General features: G+C 42.4%; 1 protein-coding gene across 4 annotated transcripts in view; it reads left to right on the top strand.

Moving 5' to 3' along the window:
- Nucleotides 1–25,849, top strand: part of ARHGAP18 (Rho GTPase activating protein 18) — a 59,539-nt gene that overhangs the window by 3,404 nt on the left and 30,286 nt on the right. For 2 of the 4 annotated variants that reach the window (XM_033143772.1, XM_033143771.1), the window contains exon 1: nucleotides 14,436–14,629. The exons of 1 other annotated variant lie outside the window; for it this stretch is intronic. In XM_033143772.1, coding sequence (XP_032999663.1) covers nucleotides 14,514–14,629 — 116 coding nt within the window. In that variant the 5' untranslated portion in view covers nucleotides 14,436–14,513. Of the gene's footprint in view, nucleotides 1–14,434; nucleotides 14,630–25,849 lie in introns of those variants that run through there. One more of the 4 variants, XM_033143774.1, reaches the window with a different exon arrangement.

Here is a 25,849-nt window from a genome sequence, read left to right as displayed (position 1 = left end):
TTGTTCTTTTAACAAAATAATTGTGTAGTTTCCAGGATTCCACTACTAATATTTCTATGCAAATTGGGTGTAAGTCAAAATATAAAAATAGTACACCAAAAGTATTGAAAGGCACAAATACAGGATGGGTGACACCTGGCTTGAGAGCAGTACATGTGAAAAGGATCTAGGAGTCTTGGTGGACCATAAACTTGACATGAGTCAACAGTGTGATGCAGCAGCTAAAAAAGCCAATGCAATTCTGGGCTGCATCAATAGGAGTATAGCATCTAGATCAAGGGAAGTAATAGTACCACTGTATTCCGCTCTGGTCAGACTTCACTTGGAGTACTGTGTCCAGTTCTGGGCACCACAGTTCAAGAAGGATACTGACAAGCTGGAACGTGTCCAGAGGAGGGCAACCAAAATGGTCAAAGGCCTGGAAACGATGCCTTATGAGGAACGGCTTAGGGAGCTGGGTATGTTTAGCCTGGAGAAGAGAAGGTTAAGGGGTGATATGATAGCCATGTTCAAATATATAAAAGGATGTCATATAGAGGAGGGAGAAAGGTTGTTTTCTGCTGCTCCAGAGAAGCGGACACGGAGCAATGGTTTCAAACTACAAGAAAGAAGATTCCACCTAAACATTAGAAAGAACTTCTTGACAGTAAGAGCTGTTCAACACTGGAATTTGCTGCCAAGGAGTGTGGTGGAGTCTCCTTCTTTGGAGGTCTTTAAGCGGAGGCTTGACAGCCATCTGTCAGGAATGCTTTGATGGTGTTTCCTGCTTGGCAGGGGGTTGGACTGGATGGCCCTTGTGGTCTCTTCCAACTCTATGATTCTATGATTTCCTTCTATTTTTAGGAAGCTTCCCTGTTGATAAAAATGCTGTACACAATTAAAATATGTTTACATATAATTAAATAAATTCACAGCCAATGTGAAATAATACTTTAGAACAACGAACAAAGGAGACAGAAATGGGCAGAACAGGCTCAAATGACTAATAAGAGAAACACTGAACAAACAAAGCAAGACAAAGAAGGGGCAGACCAATAAAAAACAAGACAGTATTCATAAGCAAAGTGATCACTGAGGTTACAAAAGATACTTGTACAGCACATTACATAAAGACGGTTAATAGCAGAGGGGCGGATTTTAAAGGCTGCAATCCTCTACACACACAAATCTGTGAATATTGCTCATTGAAGTCAATGGGCAGCACTGGACTGCGATCTACAGTATAACTAAATCCACTTACCAGGAAGTAAATGTTACTGAATTTAGTATTTCGTATTACCCCTGTTGGTTGACATTATTATGTTGTGTTGTTTATTTTGTTTTAATAGTCTCATGGCTGTTAGCCACCCTGAAAGTGTATTAGTGAAGGGTAGGACACCCCCCCCCCCCAATTCTCTTATTACACTGATTCTGAGATAAACTGGAGAGTGGTGAACCACATGCACCTATTCTCTCATAGGGCAGGCTGGGTGCATGGAGCACATATGAACCTCCATTCTAGGTGGGAGAGGAGTTAAAGGCTCTTTGGGATAAACATCTGCACTGAATGATATTTTAAAGACTATTTAATTGTTACTTGTATTTTCTATTTACAGTATAACTCTCAGGGGCGTTCCTAGCCCCTTGGCCGCCCGGAGCGGGAAGCCAAGAGGCACCCCTGGGGGCGGGGCATCGTGCCGTGTGCGTGGGTCATGACGTCATGACGCACGTACACAGCGCGACGCCACGCCCCCAGGAAAAAAGAAAGGAACGTAGCAGGCGCTTGAGAGTGCCTGCTTTGCTCTCCCCCCCTTCCCTTTCGGCTTCTTTCAGCGCCAAAAGGGGAGAAAAAAAGGAAGCGAAGCGGTGCGTTTAAGCGCCAGATTTGCTTCCCTGCCCGCTTTCTCTTTCGGCGCTAGCTGGGCTGTGACTCTGCAGCGCAGCCAGCGCCGAAAGAAGCCGAAAGGGAAAGGGGGGGAGCAAAGCCGGCGCTTAAACGCGCCACTTTGCTTCCTTTTTCGCCCCTTTCGGCTGCTTCTTTCACCATTGGCTGGGCTGCGACTACACAGCCCAGCCAGCGCCGAAAGGGGAGATAAAAGGAAGTGAAGCGGCGCGTTCAAGCGCTGGCTTCGCTTCCCCGCCCGCTTTCTCTTTCGGCCGCCGTTCGTTCCGTCGCCCCGGGAGCAGCAGCACCGCACACACTGTGTGCTGCTGCTCCCACGGCGACGGAGCGAGCGGCGGTGCGTGGGGGTGACAAGCGGCGGCCCCTCCCACCACTCCCCACGCACCACCGGTCACCCCAGGAGGAGCAGTGCTGCACGGACGGGGTGCTCGCTCGGCCGAGCGAGCACCCCGTCTGTGCAGCGCTGCTGCTCCCGGGGTGACGGAGGGAGCGGCGGTGCGTGGGAGTGGCGAGAGGGGCCGCCGCTTGTCACCCCAACCCGCCACTTATCACCCTGTCACTGGGGGCGTACCGCCCCTACCGCCCCTCCCCAACGACGCCCCTGATAACTCTTATAAAACATACTATATACAGCGTGTTTTTCCGTGTATAAGACGCCCCCATGTATAAGACGCCCTTTATTTTTGGGCACTCCAAATTAAGAAAACACCCCTCAGCACTACCCATGTATAAGACGAGCCCCAATTTCAAACCTTTTTTTTGGTAAAAACAAAACAAAAACCTAGTCTTATACACAGAAAAATATGGTATATCACAGACCAAATAATACCCACTGGTCGCATAATCCACTTTTGGGCTCCATTGATTTAATTAATTAATGGATTATTAAGTATATAATTGCAACTATTATATTGGTTTGTATATTATGTTGTTGCAACCTGCCCTGGGAACTTGTGGTGAAGGATGGGTAAGTGCTTATCTTTGGATTGCCCAAGTATGCATTTATTAAAAAAAAAAAAAAATCCTGAACTTTCTGACATACATGATTATTTTTTTAAGGGACGCCAGCTAGATAGATGTAATTTGGTTTCTTATCTATTGAGTATGTAGAGCAAATATTACAAATGATTATAACACAAATGATGAATCACTGCTTAGCAACCAGAGCAAACACCCTCCTCCCCTTTCTGACCACATTTAATTGTTGGTTTGACTAACAGAGCAGACCATTATGCTCTGGTTATCAAATCTGTCCTACCATTGTTGGAAAAGAATTAGGTTTTAGATCACAGGACGTCTTGTCTACATTAACATTTCTTTCATTTGGATCCAAATTCAAGAGATGTTTACCATGGTAATAGCAAATTCACTGAAATTTAGATAACACAAAACTCACCAGAATCAGAAAAAAACTCATATTCAAATTTAAAGGAGGTCTGTTGACCTCAGATAAGTGTTCTCAAACAATGTTAAATCTTGATTAGATATATGGTGTCTAAACTAAACAAAAAAAATACAAATATATTTATAATCTGCTCAAAACAGATCAGACTGTACAGCACAGAAAAGACTGCCTTTCCCTGTGTGGCTTATGAAAACAAATTGAAATTTACATGTTTGCAATATGTGCATATATATAACGCTCATTTTCTAAAATAGCAAGCACTTCCCCTTTAAATAAATAAAGATTCATAATGAATATTGATGAATACTGATTGTATCAATAGTTTACAAGTAATGTTTATAATCCCCTAGCCATTCTGATTTGGAATTCCACAGGCATTCCAGACTGCCTCACAAAGCAAGGCATGGCTTGATCAGCAGAAAAGAGCTCTGTGATATATCCCAAACAAGCATGCTCATTTGTTGTAGCATGAGATTTCATATGCATGGACATTCTTCACCAGAGTCACAAGAGGGCACTAGCTCAGGCAGAAGGCCCAAGTTCAACCCCTGGTATCTCTTGATAGGACCTATCTGAAATCCTCGAGATCCGCTTCCATTCAGTGGACAATATAAAGCTAGATGGAACAAGGTGACATCCACGCCATACATTTAAAACACACGGCTCTCCCCCAAATAATCCGGGGAGCTGTAGTTTACTCCCACAGAGCTACTATTCCCAGCACTCTTAACAAATGTTCTGGCTAACATGACGTGCTTCTGTTGAAGCTCTGGCTAAGCTATGAAACATGAGAATGGCTCAGGTCATTGACGCAATAATCTCTTGTGTCCTCTCCCACTTTGTATATCCCGCTTGGTACGTTTGTGTACATGAGCGCTCAGGGCAACGAAACAAGCTAAGAGACAGCTTCAACGCAAGTGGAGGAAAACTCCAGATGAATACAATTGAACACTGGTCACTATCAAGCCTACTCAGTGGCAGTGAATGTGACAACCAATGCAAACTTTGCTGCCTCCATTGCATCCCCACGGTGCCCTCTGGCGGAGCTTTTCCAGGTAGTATGGGGCCTTTGGGAGCCTTTTACAGAGTGGTCTGAAGGAGGTGGTAGAACCAATGGTGGCTTGCTGTGGCTCATTTGCAAAGCGTTTTGGAGATAAAATTGCTTATATCTGCCAGGATCTTGACTACTGTTATAGCAGATGAATCTCTAGAGGTGTCCAGAACACTGTATAGTTCTGTTATGTGGGATGTGTTTAAATTTGTACGGCTCAAGGATGTGGACAAGGTGCTTGGTTCAGTCTGGGTCCCATGACTTGTGCCTATGTCTCTTGCCAATCATAGTTGAGAAAAACTAGTGGGGAGGGGGGAAGCCAGCTGCAAGAGGGGTTGGTCCCTGTCTGCTGAAAGGAAACAGTGATAAGTATGTCCATTCCTTAAGAAACCCTACCTGGATTTGGTCAAAACAAAACAAAAAATAAAAAAATTCCTTCCAGTAGCACCTTAGAGACCAACTAAGTTTGTTCTAGGTATGAGCTTTTGTGTGCATGCAAACTTCTTCAGATACACTGAAACAGAAGTCACCAAACCCTTATATATAGTGAGAGAGTGGGGAGGGGTATTAATCAGAAGGGTGGTGGGATTGGGTGATTGGCTGATAGGTGTGGAAAACCTGTTGACGACTGTTAACGACTGCAATTAGTCTTACAGGAAAAGGCAAGGGGTGAGGTGGCTAAAAATAGCTTTGTCATGTATAGTGAGATAAGAATCCAATGTTTTTGTTCAGACCAGGTCTCTCCATGGTTTTAAGTTTGGTAATACATGTAAGTTGCAATTCAGCAACTTCTCTTTCCAGTCTATTTTTGAAATTCTTTTGTAGTAAGACAGCTACTTAGAGATCTTGTATAGAATATCCTGGGAGACTGAAGTGTTCTCCTACTGGTTTCTCTGTCTTGTGATTCCTGATATCAGATTTATGTCCATTTATCCTTTGGCATAGGGTTTGGCTTGTTTGCTGAATTGTTGGCAGACCAACACGGCTACCTACCTGTAACTGGATTTGGTCAGTAATTTGGTCTGTAATGCTACTCTCCCTTTCTCTTGGGCAAGGTTCTTGAGTGAGTAGTTGCATGCCAGGTCCAGGCTATCTTGGATTAAACCAATTTTCTAGATCCATTTTCATTGGGGTTTAGGCCTGGTTTTGTTTTGGGAACTTCTTTGGTCGATGACCTTTGACGGGAGAGAGACAGAGGAATGCAGGCTCGCTGGCTTGGCCCCAGGACTGTGGGTACCCACCGTGTGCAGGCACCTGACATTTGTTTGTTTGTTTATGTATTGTAAGTTGCTTTGTGTTGCGTTATTAAACCCCCCCCAAAATAAATTTAATAAATAATAATAATATCCTGCCTCCCCAAAACCACCATTGCAATTACTCTCTGAATGCTTGCTGGAATAGGAACACCTTTCCTTGTTCCTCCTGAACAGATCAGCGGCATTTTGGTTTGGGGTTTGAGAGAGACGGAGTTCTAAAGAGAGAGAAAACCCTGCCTATTTCTCCTTAAAAAATTAGGCTGCCTCAGAAATCAAATTAAGTCATGAGTCATGTAAAATACAGCAGGTGGTCAAAATGCCCATCTGCCAGTATTAACGTGTAGGTGATACAGGGCGAGAGCTTCATTACTCTCTGAAACGGTTTGCTAACCGATACTCCGAGTCTTCTCTCATCTGAATTTAACAAACTCCTGAAAGTGCTTTTGCATTGCAGCAGCATTATATTTCAGCCAGCAGATGGCAAGCAACCAATTCAGTGCAACTGCAAACTCTTTCCACCTGGAAACATCTGAAAAGTATTCTAAAATTAGTTCTAGTAATTTGTTCCTCATTACATTTCTGGCTGGAATACAGGAATGGATATTTTTCAAAAGCTCTAGGATTTCTGAGTTATGATTATAAATTGTGAGTTTTTCATACAAAGAGTAAGTGAGTGTCTAGAGGCGGTTGGAGGGTGGATGGCAGTTAATGGATTGAGGTTGAATCCCAACAAGTCAGAAGAAGTTACAGGTGGGTAGCCGTGTTGGTCTGCCATAGTCGAAACAAAATAGAAAATTCTTTCCAGTAGCACCTTAGAGACCAACTGAGTTTGTTCTTGGTATGAGCTTTCGTGTGCATGCACACTTCTTCAGATACACTGAAAGTCAGAAGAACTGAGGGATATGGGGTGAGCAGGGGTGGGGTGGGGGTTCCCTGGTCCTGAATGGGATAACTGTGCCCCTGAAGGACCAGGGGCACAGCCTTGGGGTCATTTTGGACTCACAGCTGTCCATGGAGGCACAGGTCAGTGCTAGTGTCCAGTTTGTCTGTCTACCAGCTCCATTTTGTATGCCAGCTGAGACCTTACCTGCCTATGCACGGTCTCGCTAGAGTAGCACAAGCTCTGGTTATCTCCTGCTTAGACTACTGCAATGTGCTCTACATGGGACTACCTTTGAAGGTGACCCAGAAACTACAATTAATCCAAAATGCAGCTGCCAGATTGGTGATTGGGAATGGCAGCCAGGACCATATAACGCTGGTCCTAAAACTCATTGGCTCCCTGTACATTTCCAAGCACAATTCAAAGTGTTGGTGTTGACCTTTAAAGCCCTTAACGGATTCAGCCCTGTATACTTGAAGGAGTGTCTCTGTACCAATTGTTCAGCCTGGACACAGAGGTCTACCTCCAAGCGCCTTCTGGCAGTTCCCTCATTGCGAATAGCAGGCAGTAATGGGAAAGGTGGTAGCAACGGGCAGCCCAGCTCTGAAAAGTGAAGTGCCAGGTGAAGAATCCAGCCACCGCCATCTTAATTTCTCAGAATGCCTCTGAACTGAATGTTGTGGCCAAAAAGCATTCTGGGAAAGTTATTATGGTTGTGGTTGCAGCTACTGTACCTCATCAGATGTTTCCTTTTAGAGTGCTGGTATGTAAAATCACTTACTTGTTTTTGGTTTTAAATTAAAAAGGGAGGCTGACATCAGCATCAACAAGGCCTTTGGAGCCTCTGTGCCAGAGCCCAGCATTTGCTGCACCATGTGGGGTGCTGGTGGTGGAGCTGTGTTTCTGCCTCTCATTGTCACAGAGAAAGGGTTGTAGACACTGTGCTTCACTCATGATGAACAGATTGTAGGGGCTCCAGGTCAGCAGAATGAGAGCTGGCAGAGTGATAGGCAAATACAGGTTTGGCGCTACTTTTAGGCAAGATGAAATATACCATTAATGGGGGACAAATTGCCCATTGTCTAGTTTACTATAGATATGAGTGAAAATTTTGAGAATACCAACTTTCAGCTTGACATAGAGGCATGTGGGGTGTGTGTGTGAGAGAAATTGGAATGCCTAAAATGGTTGCTGTCTGCACACTGTACAACTCTAGGCTTGTTGTTGTTGTTGTGCAACATTTCATTGCAAATGGTTAGATATCTTATGGATCCACAGCACATGCCAGAACTCAGAAAATTCATGCAGGGTCCACCCCCTTACACTTGATTTGGAAAGTGACTTAAACGACAGTGTTTGGAATTCTAGTCCACAGAGTGAGGGCTATTTCCCCCGTTGTTTAACAGGTTCCAGTTTGAAACTATAGGGGCAGAAACAAATGAGAACAAAGGATTGTAAGAGTAGTATTGGGTGTAGTGACCTATTTGGCAGAAGTGAATGGGTGTACTGTAGTAATAAAGAGGCATATAGACCAGCTCTAGTGACAAAAACATAACAAGGAGTATAGCATAGAAAACATAAAGCGTTGATGCATTTAGAAGATGAATTCAAGGAGGATGAATGGATTTCAAGAGCATCCTCATAGAGCAGGACCAAATGCAGTTGAAAAGGGGCTTTTCTTTCTTTATGAGGTGCTCTGTCAGACAAGGCAGACCTGCAAACCATCAGACACATTGAATTTATAAAAGAAAAAAAAGGGCAGCGTGGCATATAAAACAGTTCAAAAAAGCTATTTGTAAGCCTGTGATGTAAAGCAGCCTGTAGCCTCATTTGCATGTAATACTGAGTCAAACTATAGCTTGATGAGCAAGTGCATGCAATGATAAAATCATGGCTGCTTTGCTTCTCTCCCCACCCCTCCTGTAGTTGCCATGCTACTGAGAGCTAAGCCACAGTGTGGCATAGCAGTATGTCTGAACCCAAGTTTTTGATTTATCTCCCACAAACAAACCACAAGCAATAAGCCAAGAATAAACATTGGTTACTCTTTTTCAGATTATGGCAGAGGCAGTGCAAAGCAATCTGTTGCATATTGGGATATTTACATACAACTGTCATACAATCTAGCACTGTTCCTGGATCAAGGGTAATACATCTTGGTAGGAAATTCCATTGATTTCCATACATGTAGGATAGTCATTCATTGCACAATCAAGTGAGACTTGCTGAAGAGTGGTACCCTCTACATTTCTATTTGTTTCCTCTCATCCCACTTGTTTATTAAAAATAGTTACAAAAGCAACCACCAGAGTGCACCAACATACCCTTTTTAAATTATCTGTAGGACAGAAGGGTCAAGCTCCATTTATTATTTGTATATGTTATTTAACGTGTGGACAGAACTTTAATATTGCATTAGCTTTGAATGTGAAGTAAGTACTAAATACAGTTAATTACAATTCATCTACAGCCAAGCCATGCAGAAACAACCGTCTATACTAGCGGGGTTTATTTTGGTCACATAAAAGCAAGATTGATTGGTACCTCAATTGATTGGTAGCCTTAACTGCAAGTCGACCTCTTTCTAATTTATTGGTTTATTAATCTGCCAACAGAATTAGCTGATGAGTACTGAGATATCAAACTTTAAGAAAAGTAGAAACATGGATTATATTTCCCCTCCCCTAAATTCCGGGGTGCTCTTATGTCTGTACTTTACAGCTGTACATTCCTGCCACATTTCACCATTAATCTTTTATTTAAGAGAGCAAAGAATGGACAGAAGTTTAAAATGCTGAACATGCGGACCTGCATAACCTCAGTGAAATTCAGTGAAGCTTCCTCCCATGTCACTTTGCTGATATGTTTAATTGCCAGGAGGTGCCAGATTTAGCTTGTAAAAGCGCCAGAGTAAATTTGCTTCTTAAATAAATATTGGATTTACACTACAGAGAGATCACTATCTGTCCCCACATTCCTGCGGAAAGAGGATTAACCAATATAAATATCACAATTTTTATTGAATTCTTTTAATATCCAACAAAACATTGTGTGTAATACAACCAGATGAAAGAGACGAATGCTCAAGTGCGCACATAACATAATTAAAGAAAATGAGGCAAGTGGCCTTGAGCAGTAGTGCAGGAAGCAAAATCATGTTACTGTTAAACCCAGGCACCTCTTTACAAGGTTACATGGCCTAGTTTGTGCTGATATTACATACCTTTGCACTAAGTGGAATTTAACTAGCCAATTTTATGATCTACGTCTACTGTGATATTCTCTGTGACCTGAACATCTTTTAAAAGAGAGACTTGGCCCTTGATAAGTCTTTGCAGTTGTTGGTGTTAGTATGAGCTCTTACAGCTGCCTTTACTGTTCATTCCATTAGAACTCCCAAGTACAGCAGTATATAGACATTTGTGTGCATGGCACAGCTTTCTGCTTAGGTTGCAGATCTTTGCATGCCACCAGACTTTACATGGCTTCCTAATTCTTGGGAAACTGACAAGTTTGGGAAACTGCTGCAAGTTGGAGACAAAATTGTTGACCCCTAGTGCCTTATCTTCATGACCTGCTAATAAAGACAGGGAAATGGAAATTTCCTCAGAATAAATTGAAAGGGGAGGAGGGTACTTACGTTAATGCTCAAAACTTGGGAAGGGAAGAAGTACACAAAGACATATTTCTAATCCATTATGGCTACAGAAAGTAAAAGCACTCAGCGTTGAAAGTTTTTTAAAAAATAAAATATGAATGGGTCATAGAATGCAGCTGGCTAGGACAAGGATTTGTGTTGTGCATCACCAGCAACCTCACAGCATCGTTAAGTGTTGTGGGACCACATCACTACATTTGAGATGGCACAGACATTAGCTAACTGCTACGTGTCTCAGCAGCAGCGACATGTGGTGTGTTGGGGCAAAGATGTTTACAGGCTTATTCCATGCATGTTTACTTGGAAGCAAGTCCCTGCGAGTTCAGTGTACTGTGCATAAAATTGTAGCCATAGATCCATTCCGAAAGGTGCACTAACCTCAATTGTATTTTTAATGGTAATAAAGCACAGATACATTTATCATTCTGTCTTATAAGACACATTTCATTCTTGCTTTTCAAGCACACTTTAATGAATCCACCAATAAGAAAAAGTTCTTGAATATATTTCGGCATTCCTGTTACTCTCTTCTTAGTGAATTGTATGCAACTGCTTGGTCCAGCAATGAACATTTTTTTCACTCGGGGAGAGTTTCAGTTAAAAACTATGTTTTAAATTTGAGAGTAATGAACAATCAAATGCATTCTTTCATCTTCCCAATATTCTCAAATAAATCTGTTCAGTATCTTCAGACAGGAGTTTGTAATTCTGAAAGTGGCAAATATTTACTGATTCTCTTTAGATGTCATTCTAATCCTTCCTGCGTCCCACTGTGCCATCGGCATGTGGTTTACCATTTTCAGTTCTGTCTCTTGCGTGGAAAGGCAGAGTCCCCCAACCCCCAGGTGATCCCTGAGCAGAATAATGACACAAGACAATGTGCTATGGGATTAAAATTGGTCACAACTTTATTAAGATTCAGATGTAGGCAGACCTTGGCTCAGGCATTGGGCGTTTATCCTTCCCAGCCCCCAGCCAGGGATCTGGGAAACTTCAGGTTTATCAGAATGTGCGGGGATTGGGCTAGCTCTGGAGAACATATGTTCAAGCAGATAGCCCGCCCCCCCGTTTGCCACCACTGGTGGGGGAGAGCAATGACAACCTCTCGGCGTATGGTCAATGCCTCCCCCCAATACTCCTTTAACGGGGAACCCTGGTATCGCTGCTGCACAGGGGGCGTGGAGTCACCGCCCCATGCCCCCCATTTAGGAAGATGACTAAAGGATTCCGCCCAAGGCCTGAAACCGCCAAAGTTGTGACGAATTGCTATGGGAAAGGCAAAACCTGCCAATGCAGGGAAATTCCCTTCTGGCCCTTCAACAGCGGCCTTGAGATAGCAGCGCCTGCGTACCTGTGGACAAGAGGTTAACTTGCAAAAATAAGCGTTAATTGAGGGAGTGGAGGGTGGGAAAAGCTCTGGAGCCCGACTGCTGCTTCCTGGTAAGCAACACATTCTATTGTGTGGGCTAGGTAGTCCCTTCCCTTACCTGGCCAATCCCCTGACAACGCCTCCCCCAGGAGGGATTGGGCGCTTAGCTGGGGTAGTCCGAACTACCAGGTGTCGCCTAGGAGCTCCACGCGACCACGCAAACGTCGCCCCCCCATTTGATGTGGGGAGCGATCATTTCAGCAGTCCCTAATGACAGCTCAGCTGGATCAAGCTGCTTTTGCATACTCCCGACATGTAAAAACTTTGCTTTGTTCAACCTTAGCTGTGGAATCTTTTCAGATTCCTATTAAATAAAAGACAGCTTTTGCATATTTATTTTTAGAATACCCAATCTGTATCCTGTTTTGGTTTATAGAATTGTGTCGTGTTCAAAGGTTTAGTACAACAAAGGCTTGTATTGTTTGTACATTGTGTCTGTATTGCATATTTATTGTAAATTGTATACATTTGATTCTATGTTCTTCTTTCCTCCATCAAGTTTTTTTTTCCTTATTCACTGTAGGATATTTGGTAACTGAGGACAGTTTTTGGTATGCATTTAAAACAATGAATACTTTCATGGTATCAAAGTTGTAAATACTTTCAGTGTTGTACAGTACATGTTCAAAGAAGAGCTATGGCAAGACAATGTTCTATTAAGGCTGAAATCCTAACTCCCACTTACTTGGAACTTCAGTCCCACAGAATCCAATAGGACTTACTTCTGAGTAGACATGGTAAGTACTGTGCTGTACCATGTCTATGATTTTCTTACTTCACTTACACAGGGGTATATCCTCCAGGAGCTCAGGTAACAGGAAATATAATTTTAAAAAGTTTGTAACACTTAATGACAATGATCACATTGAGGTATGCCCGGTGGGCAGCAGGTCACTTTAGGCTGCAAGTCTCACTGAACTTTTTGAGGCTCACTTTTGAATAACAGATAGGATTGTTCTGTCAGCCCATGGTTTTGACTGAGATGTTAATGCCTGCTTCACTGCAATTGCTGTGTTTGGCTCTGACAAGTTGTGTTACCTGCCCCAAGCTTGTTCTTATTTTTTACATAAATAGGCAAATACATGTTTATTTTACTTTTTTATATAAAAAAATCCGTATTTCACAGGAGTGAAAGGAAGCTGGCTGTGTGTGTGTGTGTATCCAATCGAGTCTAAGGGCAGGTTCATATGTAATCCCTTCTCATTTTCTATATGAATATTCATTTGATAGGGACAGGATGGGGGGGGGAGGGAATTGCACCATTAGCAACTGCCACTCCTGTGTACCTGCCGCCAGATTCACAAATGATGCACTCCGCTCCAAGACAAAGAGGTTGTTGTTGTTGTTTAGTTGTGTCTGACTCTTCGTGACCCCATGGACCAGAGCACGCCAGGCACGCCTATCCTTCACTGCCTCTCGCAGTTTGGCCAAACTCATGCCAGTCGCTTCGAGAACACTGTCCAACCATCTCATCCTCTGTCGTCCCCTTCTCCTTGTGCCCTCCATTTTCCCCAATATCAGGGTCTTTTCTAGGGAGTCTTCTGTTCTCATGAGGTGGCCAAAGTACTGGAGCCTCAACTTCAGGATCTGTCCTTCCAGTGAGCACTCAGGGCTGATTTCTTTAAGGATGGATATGTTTGATCTTTTTGCAGTCCGGGGGACTCTCAAGAGTTGTACAAGAGCATATTCAGGAAATCCCAGACCTATTCTCAAATAACCGTAATTGTGGTAGGCATCTTAACCATGCCATATGTGTAATGGATGACCACTAGCAAGTAACTCTGAATCTATTTTTAATGTCAGGGCTCGGTCTGTGTAGCAACAAGGAGGGAATGAAAGAGATTTTGCAGGAGGTTTGACTAGATGACCCTCTCGATCTCCCCCAGCTCTACAGGCTATGATTCCATGAATGGCTTTTTCTCATAGCTACCTGAAGCAACCTGCCAATTGAAGACCCTTTTTCCTAAAGAGAGAAGAGAACAACAAAGGATAATAACAATGGCTTGCATAATTACACACAGCACATTTCTTTCAAAAACAAAACCCAAACAGAAACTAAATTCCGCAGAATAAGGGTGGTGGATTAGATGCACCTCTGGCTTCACCCTGCTGTAGGGCTCATCTTATGTTCTTAAAATGTGCCCCAAAAGTTCCTTTGTTGCAGCAACTTATTTGAGGAATGCAGAAACTCCAAGTTTTAGTTTGGCTCCTCTACTTTATAAATGATTCTTTACAAATGTCCGAACCTAGCAAAAAAAAAAAAAAAAAAAAAAATTCCTTCCAGTAGCACCATAGAGACCAACTAAGTTTGTTATTGGTATGAGCTTTCGTGTGCATGCACACTTTCTTCAGATACCAAGTCAGTATCTAGCAAGTCAGTGAGCTTAGTGCACCTGACTTAGCACAGTAGCGGGATCAATACGGTTTCCACATAGCAAGGAAGGAACGTCCCGCTAAAGCGGCGAGGAAACGCTGGGATGGCCATGCGTGCCAAGCTTGTGCCACGGGGTCCTGAGATCCCTGAGGTTCACCGCGCCGCAGGCGCTGAGAGAAGGAAACCTGCGAGGAAGGGGTTAAGAAGCGTTGCACGGAAGACACAATCAGTTGGGAATGAGAAGGTGGAGGAAACTAAAGGGAGAAAAAAAAGAAAAGGCAAAGCGACGCTCCCGGCTGGGGTGGGGAACGACCGGCGTAAAATCCGCGCGAAGAATATACAGTATGAGCGTAAACGCGTGGCTGACTCATGAAAAGGTCGCCCGAGAGCTTGGAAAAAAAGACTGCGAGGATATCATTGGAGGCGGTCCGGACGGAGGCTGGTCCTCCCCTCGCCAGCGTCGCCCAGTGCGAAGCGCAGCCTCTCCTCCGAGGGGGCGGGCCCGCGGCCGGGCGAGGCAGGAACTTCGCCGGCGCTGCTCTCAGTCCAGGAACAACGATGCCCTCGCCCGCATCATGAGCCGCTGGTCTGCTTCCCAGGGGGTGGTGCTCACAGCCTATCACCCCAGCAGCGCCGATGCCGAGGCGCCGGGAAGCAGCGCCAAGGTGGCGGCGGGCGCGTCCCCCGTAAGGTAAGGAAGGGGCGCCCGCGGCAACTGCGCGGGTGGTGCTCGTGGGGGAGGACAAGGGAGGGCTGCCTGTCTGCCTGCTTACCTGTTGACGTAGGCAGGGTGGCTGGAGCCAGGTACAAAAGGCTGCCTCTCTCGAAGGGCTGCGTCAGGCCATGTGACCAAAGTTTAAAGGACGGTCAGGAGGAATGCCAACAGCTCCACCACCCTGGGGCGCGGCTGCCGAGCGTGCAACAGGTGGAAAGCGAAGGCTAATGCCGGCTGGGATTTGTAAACCGCTTTGAGGGATTGTTTTGCTTTGTTCTGAACGAGCTAGCGGTATATAAATTTTGTGTGTGTGGGAGAGGAGGAATAAGATAGTGTACTAAATACTGGAGGGTAGCGCACCCAAAGCAAAAGTCCTGAAATTCAGCCAGCGGCACCTGCATGTTGGATTTCTGGAGGAGAAATAACATCGTCTTGCCCTTGCACTCCGATCCTAAGCATATTTTCCTCTAAATGTGTCATGCGGATTTTGAGTTAACTTTGATGTAGGCATTATTTATTTCTTATTTAGCATGATTAGTATGCTACTTGATGAAACATAAAATATCTAAGATGTTTACCTAGAATCAGTCTTCTTTGAATTTCTCTTATAAATGTAGTTATAAAAAATTATGTGTGAAAATTGATTTTCCTTCCAAGTAACTACAAGGATCCAGCAATGAATGGAAGGTGTTGTGGGGGGGGGGGCTGTACTACCTTATGGTAGAGGGAGGCACTAGCTTTCTGTTCATTCGCTTCTGGGACTGCCTATGGAAAAAAAGAAACAGCATTTTGTATTGTTAAAAGGAAGAAGAACACACACGTTTAAATTCAATAATTAATTGTAAGAATAGCAAGAGTAAATTATTAGGCTAATTTACAAGTACAAATATTCCCTTTCCCGTTGCTTGCAGTGATGCAAACAATATTTCCTGCAGTGTGCACTTTGGTTCCCCCTCCCCATCATTTCCCCTCAATGAGCTCAATACATTTTTATTACTCTGAGGTGTGTGTCAAAATACTGACTGCATAAACTAGAGGCCATCACAGACAAGAAAGCTTGCTTGAAAATAGAATGAATACTCTTGGAGTGGAGTCTTTTGCTCCTGAAGGGACCTATGTGGGGTTTGAGAGGAAAGAGAACAGTTTCAACAGGATTGGGGCATATTCAACCTCCATTCACTATGTCCTGATATATGTGTGTGTTTCAAGGAAAGCGGGTTGTCTTACAATATCAGGTTTTAGTTTTGTAATAATGATTCTTATTCCAGGGTGGGTGACCTCAGTACTGAAGAGGGCCTATTTGTCTGACCCTGAGGACTCTTCCTGGGCCATGACCTCAGGCTACATTCCTCACTGGTACTCGGTACTCAATTCCTTCTGCCTCCCTAGAATGTGTCTTCAAACTGATCTAATACCTCTTCCTAGATGGAGAGTGTCTCTCTCTCTCTCTCTCTCTCTCTCTCTCTCTCTCTGTGTGTGTGTGTGTGTGTAGAAATGCCTTGCTTTTGTGTGGCTGGAATGGCAATAGTATTAATACAAATAAATGGTGTGACTGTACTTGGAATCCTGTGTACATGTCTGGTCACCTCACCTCTAAAAGGATATTAGAGCTGGAAAAGGTGTATAAAAGAACAACCAAATTGATTAATGGGTTGGAAGAACTGCCCTATGAGAAAGTTACTACTTTTTAGTTTAGAGGAAAGGCAAGTAAGGGGAGGGGTTATGATAGAGAGATATAGAATTATACATGGTGTGGATAAAGTGTATAGAGAAATGTTTTTCTCCCACCCTCTCAATACTAGAATCTGGGGCAGTGCTAAGAAGCTGAATGTTGGAAGTTGCATGACAGATATAAGGAAGTACTTTTTCACCTGGCTTACATGGCTTTACAAGAGTATTAGACAAATTCATGGAGAATAAGGCTCTCAGTGGCTGCTAACCACAAGGGCTATGTTCTGCTTCCACTGTGGGAGCCTTTGGCCTGATCCAGCAGGCTCCATTCACTTTTGCCTCTACTCCTTGCATGTTGTTGGCCTGTAAATAAATAAATCCAGATTTATTAAGGCAAGAACCTTTATTACACGAACCAAAAAGTCACAAAGCAGTGTGCCAGCTTTTGAATCCCCCTTAATCTAAGGTTACCAGACATCCCCGTCTCCCGGGGACAGTCCCCGGATTTACAAATCAGTCCCCTGACAAAATCCATCTATTTAGTAGGAAGTTGAAAAGTGTCCCAGGATTCATTGAAAAAAAATCTGGTCACCTTACCTTAATCAGGCTAGTTGTTAAAAACAACAACAACACGGGAGACCAGCCTGCTGGTGGTAATCAAGTCATCTACATCTGTAACATGTGAGTTTTAAGATGGATCACAGCAGGATCTGGTAGACATTCAAATGAGGCCCTTTCAGGGTTTCATGTTGCGCCCATGCCTCTTGAGAAGAAACGTATAGTGGTGGGAGTCCCTGTCTCTGCAGATACAGTACCAGCTATTGCTACAGCTGTTGCCGCAAATAATCTTGATGAGATCAGCGCCTGTGTTGCTAAACTGAAATTTGGAGTTGAGCATCTGAATCCCATGAGCCTGCCAGCATTGTTACAGTGTCACTAAGCACTTCTTCTGTGGGATGGGAAGGAAGTCACTTCCTCTTGAGCGGCTGCTTTTTCTAATCCTCCCCCACACCAGATGTGCTTAATAAGGCTTCATTCCAAGGAAGCATTTGAGCGCTTAGTTTTACATCGCTTTTCTCACGAGCCCAAAGTTATGTCCAGATGCAACATGAGGTTATTTTGATGTGACGTGAAGAAATGTTGTTAGGCTGTTTGAATGCTTAGCATACACTTTTCATGATAATTTGCGTGGGATTTATTGTGCGAAACAAGATGCAGGGGGTTTCATCCCCCCCCCCCAGAAGCCCAGCTGGGTTTTCTGTTGCTTTAACATGGTTAATCAGGTTCTAATCCCATTCATAAAACTTGAGCAATGGAAAATGAAAATGGGGCTTGTGTGTATGGAATCCGTTACGCTAGCAACTGTAAACTTCAGTGTCATCTAATTAGAATTCCAAAATAGGAAAAACAGCTGTGTGTTGCAGCGTAATAGAGTTCTGCAGGTATTCTGTAAAAGTGCAATCTGAGATCAGGTACCATTTCAGAGTGTGTATGTTTTGCCCTATTGGGGAATGGCACCTCCAGGAAGTGATTTGGAGTGGGAAAATGACACAGGGTTATTCCTTTTCATCTGGCACCCCCCTCTACCCTTGTATTTGCCCTAAAAAAAAAATACCAACCCATTGGGAGTTCCAATCATAGTTCTCTTGCTGCCACATTTCATTTAGTATGGCTGTTTCACATTGCCATGTGGGATAGTGCCAACTACTTGGTCTCCAGGAGAACAAGTGAAACAAATTTGGTGAGAATGAACCATGTGTCTTATCTGATATGTCAGAGGTTACAGTGATACTTAAAGGTAAAGGGACCCCTGACCATTAGGTCCAGTCACGGACGACTCTGGGGTTGCGGCGCTCATCTCGCTTTATTGGCCGAGGGAGCCGGCGTACAGCTTCCGGGTCATGTGGCCAGCATGACTAAGCCACTTCTGGCGAACCAGAGCAGCGCACGGAAACTCCGTTTACCTTCCCGCCGGAGCGGTACCTATTTATCTGCTTTCACTTTGACGTGCTTTCGAACTGCCAGGTGGGCAGGAGCTGGGACTGAGCAACAGGAGCAACGAACCCTGACCTTCTGATCAGCAAGCCCTAGGCTCTGTGGTTTAACTCACAGCGCCACCCGTGTCCCTACTTAGACCTGCAGTAAAGTGATGAGATAAAAAATGTGCTAACAAGTGTTGCTCATTGATAAGATAACAATGAGATATGTATAGAATCCCATCTTCACTTGTAAATAAATGTTTTTTGCTGCTATTCTGTTGTATATGTCCTTTTAGTATAAAAAGAATGATAGATGATGGTTCTGAAATGCTTTTGAATTCCACGTGATTATTCTGAAGTAAATGGTTATATTAGTACATCGTGATATGAGCTGCCTCTTTGCTGTGCAGCTGCATTTGTAAGAGCCATGTGTGCTCTGACAAATGATGGTTTGTCATGGTTTTATTCCCAGGACAAAAGTACACGTGATGCATGTGATCCTCTGTAGTCAAGGGACTTATTTCTGACTAAACATATCTCCTGCATAGAGGAGGATATGATAGATAATAGACCTCTTATGATCTTAGATAACAGACCTCTTAGGATCTGTTCTGAGGGGAAACATTTTAATAGTATTTTTGAGATGAATAGATTTGGTATGAAAGATTTTATGGTAACCCTTTCTAATAGAAATTTTATGCGGAAAGTTTGTCTCAATAATGTCAAGGCCAACGGCTAGTTCAATATTTAATGATGCAAGGAAACTATTATGCCGCAAGCCTGTTCCCACTTATTTATAAAAGATTTCTTACCCACTTTTCCGCGTAAGGTCTCAGAGTGCATTACAACCATATTATCTCATAACATTAAAATCCAATAAAGCAAATGAAAACAAACCAAAGAATGTACATCAAACAATAGAGGTGGGTCACAAAAAATACCTTAACTGTCAAAGGCCTAGGGTAAAGAGCTGTGACTTCAGCAAATGACAGAAACTATGAAGATTCATATTGATGCACCTCCATTGGAAGGGATTTCTGCATTTTGGAAGCTGCCACAAAGAATGCAGTCCTCTGTGCTTCCAGGGGTAGTTGAACTGCCACCTTAACACCTGAGAGAGTCTGTAGGGTAGGAGGCAGTCCTTCAGATATTTGGGACCTAAATCGTTTAGGGGTTAAACACCAATGTGAGCACATTTAGTTGGGCCTGGTAACTTATTTAAGAGTAAGCTCCCTTGATCTCTGCAGGACTTGTATCTGAGATGGGCATAGTATTTCACTTTTGTAATGCTGTGTGAGAAGGAACAGTGTTTGTGACACAATGAGTAACCTGTTGGCCTTGCGTGCTTGAACTCTGTTCATTTGATAGCCAAATTATGCTAAGCAACCTTTTAACAATAGAAGCTGGAGCCAATAGGATAATGGTATGGACAAAAACTGCTGTCTAGGCTGTCCTAACGCAGAGACAGATGCTATGAAAATGAAGGGCTGAAGTTCTGAACTGCTGACATTTGAATGATCACCAAGCTACTGAATCTTTGATGAAACATTTTCTTGTGCCTGTTCAAACTTCTCTCATTGACAATTTGCAAATTTCCCCTCAGGTTGTTGGCATATTTTTAACTTGTGCACTGTGTTTTTCACTCACCAACTAATCAGTTAATGCTTTCTCTACCTAGATTTGCCAACAGTTTGCAGACTCCTGCTATAATCAGTTGTAGATACCAAAATTTCTTGTCTTATACCTGGCTGTGGTTTTGAACATGAGTGTATTGTAAGATGGAGCCTGGTGTCAGAGGGCAAAGGTGTACATTTCCAGTGCTCTGAATTGCCAGTGTTTTCCAAACTTGAACTAAGATTTCAGTTGGTTTTCTACTACTCCTGCCCTCCAATTTTGTAGCAGAATAATAATACCAGCTAGATAAGTCTTTTACTTCCACTGTATCCAGAATTAATTCTGCCTAGTTCTTGATGCATCATCTTAAAATACTTTGTTCCCAACTACTAAAAAAACAATTGTTTGGTGTAGTAAATCTGTTGTGTTATGGCACACAACTGGTTTTATCATAAACATACCTTGGCATTGTTACTCAAAAATAAATGTATTTGATTTTTTTCCTTTTAAGGCATTGTTCAGATCAAGTTTTCCTGTTTCCTTTTAAATTAACAATGGCTTCCTCATCTACAGGAAATAAGGTGGATTTTGTTACAAGCATCTGTCTTACAGATTCATAAATAAATAAACACATGTTCATAAAAATTATAGCCTCTTCCTTCACTTCATATTTTAATGATTTAAGCAAAATGCATTAGGTGAGGCAGATTTACACCACAGGAGAAAGATTGTATGGAACTTGATATAAGCCCTGTGCTCCATGTTCTTAAAAGTGTATGTTGAACTTGTGTAAGAGCAAAGGTGGTTTTAGGGTAGTGTGACTAGTTTGATAGGACTGGGTACCAGTGCCATTGGGACCCACAACAATGATGTAGAAAGGAGCTTGATAGGTAAGGGAGCGCTGAATTTTAGCATCATACAGGACACTGCTGAAATTTGAGAGCTGCTGGTAAGAGCAAGATCCTGGCATGATCCGTGCACTCTCCAGTATACCAGTATGTGACTTCTAAAAGCATTTTGTGTGAAAGTTTCTGCCCCTGTTGGCCTGAAACAAAGATTTCACCTTCAAAAGCCAAGAGTAAATATGTGTAAAATTCTGGTTACCTCATCTCGAAAAAAGGATATCGTAGAGTTGGAAAAGGTTCTGGAAAGAGTAATCAAAAGGATCAAGGGGCTGGAGCAACTCCGCCATGACAAAAAGGTTACAACATTTCAGCCTTTTAAGTTTAGAAAATTGTATGTGGTGTGCAGCAAGTGGATAGAAGATTTTCTTGCTCATAATTCTAGAAACGAGACATTCTGTTGAAGCTGAATATTGGAATGGAGTGGTACTTCACACAGCACTTACAGTAATTAAAGTTTTGGAATTTGCTACCAAAAGATATAGTGATGGCTGCCAATGTGGGTGGCATTAAAAGGGAATTAGGCAAATTAATTGACAATAAGGCTATTGGCCATTATGGCTGTGTACTGCCTCCAGTTGAGGCAGCATGTGTTGGACTATAATTTTATGGAAATCACAAGGGGTGGGGGGGGGAGAATGCTGTTGCAGTTAAGTCCTGTTTGTGGGTTTCCCATAAGTGTCTTGTTGACCACTGAGAGAACAGGATGCTGGACTAGATGGAACTTTAGTCTGATCCAGCAAGGTCTTCTCTTATGTTTACAAGCAGAGGGTAAAGATTGCATGCTTGATGCTTCCTAACCAATTAGTGTAGGAATCCACACATCATTGCAATTCAGTATTGGAGCATGTGTCCTGTGGCAGATGTGTTCCTCCATATATCCTTTTGTGAATGCATTGGTAGATCTTCAGTGGAAAAGTGCAACGGAAATGAGAATTTTCAGACAGATTTGGAAGTAGGTGATGGCTTTGTCCAACTATTGACGCATTTGACATCTTGGGATGCTTCAGTTCTTAAACCCTGAGCATTGTAAGCTCAGTAATAGGTGGTCAGACTTTTTGTTGGGCTTGTATTTATTTGGAAGAGAACCAAAATGTTTAAATATCTTCACCGTGTTTGTTTATTTTAGTGCAGAATGGAACATTTGCTTTAGTTTTGAGTGACAAATTTTAATTTTGAGTTTTCCTTTAAGGAACATGGAAGTGCACTCAAGTGCAAATTCAGGATCTTTAATGCCTTTCTGATACCTGAAATCTTCATTGTAAAAACAACTTTTTTCTTTCAAAAAGCAAATATTTGAACTATTACCATTATTTACAAGAGTCATTGAGTAGAGGCAAAATTGTTTTCACTTGTTTGCATTGGCACTTGCCATAAATACTGTATTGGAGTTATAAATTCTTTAGCTACTGAAGGAATACCTGTTAGCAAGGCAAATCATAAATCTGGCCTCTATGTGCAGTGGTGGAGTTTGAGTTTTGCGCTTATTTAACCTTTGATACATGACCCTGCAGTAAAAGTATTTGAAGAAGCAATGTTGAAAGAAGTGTGATTAATAAGATCTGGTTTCCTATACAACACTTTGTGGGGCTGACAGGGATTGCTGCTTTTAATGAAGTGATTTCTGGCAGACTAAGGAGATCTCCTGATAGATTATTTCTTGCATTTCTGTCCTTATCATCAAATGGCATGCGATATGAATATAGACTTCAAACCTGAGTAAGAATTGATATGCATATGGAAAGCTATTGAGAATTTTTGTGAGAGAGAGAGGAGGAGGAGAAGTGAAAAGAAAGTTTTATGTTCTTGTGTTACATGCCTTGTCATTCTATATATGTACTTACAAAATGCCTGTTGGTTTGATAGTGCCAAAGCATTCAGCTACATCCCCAGAGGTTACTGATTTGAAGTGATAACATCCTTCAGTGTGTCTGATTGTATATGCATATGTGAGGCATTGACACTGATCTATGCCTATGTGATTTCTTCACAAGTGAATGTATTTCGCCTTCAAACCCCCTTCCTGTGCTTTGATATGAGGATTTTTTGGAAACCTAAATGAGATGCTGGGAGGGAAGGCCCAGAGAGGAGACTGTGGCTACAATGGGTGAGCTAGGAAGGGAATCCCATCAACAGTTTCTGGCAGCCCCAGGCCTTCTGTAAAGAGTTTTCTAAATCCAAAGTATTTGATCTGGAATGAATTAAGCTAATCTGGCATATTTTGAGTGTAACTGTTGTTCTGCATGATCCGTTCCCTTTCTTAGGTTTTCAAATACTGTGGAAGACGTTGGTGAACTAGTAAGGGCTAGTGTGGTGGTTAGAATGTCAGATGAGTCTTTGGGAGACTCGAGTTCAAATTCCCACTCAGCTATGAAGCCTATGGGGTGAGTCATTTCCTTTCAGCCAAGCTTGCAGACCTTGCCAGTCTTCTTGTGAGGATAAAATGGGGTTGGGGAAAGAAATTTCACTCCTTGGAGAAAATGCAGGGTAAACAAGTTGAAGGATATTGTGTGTGGAGGACCGGGAACAAGAGAAGTAGCAAGAAACTGTGGCAGGCACTGTACTACCCCTTTATTTAACTCTGTTTGGATTTTGTTCAGTTTTTAACCAACTAGAAAGGTTTTATTGTTGTTGTTGTTGTTGTTGTTGTTATTTAAAATTTACATCAGGTTTTCCACATAAGGTTCTGGGCTCCACTTGTATGTATATAAAATATATATTCCCAAGCGATTGCAATTGGGGATATATTTTCATATGGTAGTAGGTTGAATCCGTGTAGGTGATACACATTTTAATACCATTTATAAACTCCAGTAAAACTATAAACAGCCCCTCTCCACAAATTTACTGGTCAGTACAGTTTGGCAAAATGTTTAAGTGCATCCTTCCTCCTAGCAAGGATTCCAGAACCAGCCATTGCCTCCAAGCAGGGCATTCTGCTCCTTTACTCTGCAGAATTTTAGAAGGATAGGTACAGGGATTAGGGAATTACGGTGAGTGATAAATTATCTGAGGCTTTGTTTTGTTTTCTGTTCAGTTGATACCAGTTCCTTCCCTCTGGAAAAAGCACTTGAATGAAAGTGCAAAGGAAATCTCTGGTAAAGTTATTTTTCTGACTGATATGGTCAGTCACAAATCTGTATGTACTCTTTCCTCCTGCCCATTGTTTTCCTTTAGTGGAGACAAGTGAGGTGGGAGAATTTAGCCATTTTCAACTGATGATTTGGGAAGATTCAGGCAAAATAGCATCCATCTTCTAGGAGGACTCGAAGCTTTGGAATCAATTTTTTCATTCAGGAAATAAAATACAGTGGTACCTTGGTTCTCAAACGCCTTGCTTTTCAAACAACTTGAAACCCCAAAACGGGGCTTTCCCCCTTCCCCCCTCTAAAAACTAGGTGCGTCTTATGGTCAGGTGCGTCTTATGCAGCAAAAAATACAGTAAGTGTTCCGGTTTGTGAACTTTTTTGGGAAGTTGAACATGCTCCGTTTTGAGTGTTACACTTCCAATTTGAGTGCCACCCTTCTGTTTGGAGTGCCACACTTCCGTTTGGAGTGTTACACTGACATATGTCTGTTTTTGCTATTCATTTTGCATTTTTGTGGCTGTTTGTGTGTGTGTGTGTGTGACCTATGTGGAACCCAGTTCAGCTACTGATGGATTGTGTGACTGCAGTACATTGTTTACTGCTTTCATTTTGTGGATCAATGGTCTCGTTAGACAGTAAAATTCATGTTAAATTGCTTTTTTTTTGGATTGTTATTAAAAGTCTGGAACGGATTAATCCAGTTTGCATTACTTTCTATGGGAAACCGTGCCTTGGTTTTGGAACGGACTTCCGGAACGGATTAAGTTTGAGAACCGAGGTACCTCTGTAAGTGAAAGAAGCCTTGTAGAAAGGAATACTTTTGTTTCTTTATTGTATCAATGTTAATGTGCATGTTACTGTCAATCACAATTTAAACTGTAGAAGTTGGGGAGGGGCTGCAGCTCAGTGACATAGAGTATACTGTATAACAAGGGTCAGCTAACTTTTTCAGCAGGGGGCTGGTCCACTGTCCCTCAGACCCTGTGTGGGGCCGGACTATATTTTATTTTTTAAAAATGAACTAATTCCTATGCCCCACAAATAACCCAGAGATGCATTTTAAATAAAAGGACACATTCTACTCATGTAAAAACACGCAGATACCCATGGTAAATAACATATCCAGTTAGGTCTTGGAGTATCCCCCGACTGACTGAAACTTTGGAGAGCAGCTGCCAGCCAGTGAGCTAAATGATCCAATCACGTGGCTTGGTATTAGGCAGCTTCCTATGTTCCTGTACCTGAGCAGCACACATTATTTGCATATTCAACTGGTACTGATTATTTGCAAGAGGTGATGCAAATTTGATGCACGCATAACTAGATAATGCAATGTTATATACTGTGTTTTCTACACAGTGCTCTTTGACATCTTTTCTTCAAACCAATGCTTGGTTTGGAAGGTGGAGAAATGCCAGATTCAGGTGTATAACATTTTAAAGGGCATCTTATCTCTAAGGAATTTAGCAGTTTCCCCAGCACTCTTGAGTTAACCAGATTTGTTTAAGAACTTGTAGCAATAATTCTAGATAATAGCATTTTTGTATACGGAAGTTATTGCTATATAGGAGAAAAAACATTTGAAACTTGCTGACAGTGTGGTAGAAAACCAGAGGGGAGACTTTTTCCAAGAGTCCAGCAGCTTTTCCTTGTACCAAAACCATTGTGTTCTTTCCCTAGAAAGTAAACAAGATTTACAGAAAAACACAGCGATAAATGTTAGGGCTGTAGCAGAAACAAAGCAGGCTTTTTTAAAACAAACAAACAAACAAACAAACAAACATTTTTCATGGTTCTAAACTCCATGGATTTTGAGATGAAAGCAGATTATTGGTTCTTTCCCATCCAGTTAATGTTTTGTTGAAATATCAAAACAATTGTGTAAGAAAAGAACATAATACATTATTTTTGGAATCCCAGAATCTTAATGTCCTTAGAGGA

Source organism: Lacerta agilis, chromosome 3 (genome assembly GCF_009819535.1).
Source record: "Lacerta agilis isolate rLacAgi1 chromosome 3, rLacAgi1.pri, whole genome shotgun sequence".
NCBI lineage: Eukaryota > Metazoa > Chordata > Lepidosauria > Squamata > Lacertidae > Lacerta > Lacerta agilis.
The sequence above is the reverse complement of the archived record's forward strand: the minus strand, read 5'-3'. Positions and strand labels throughout refer to the sequence as shown.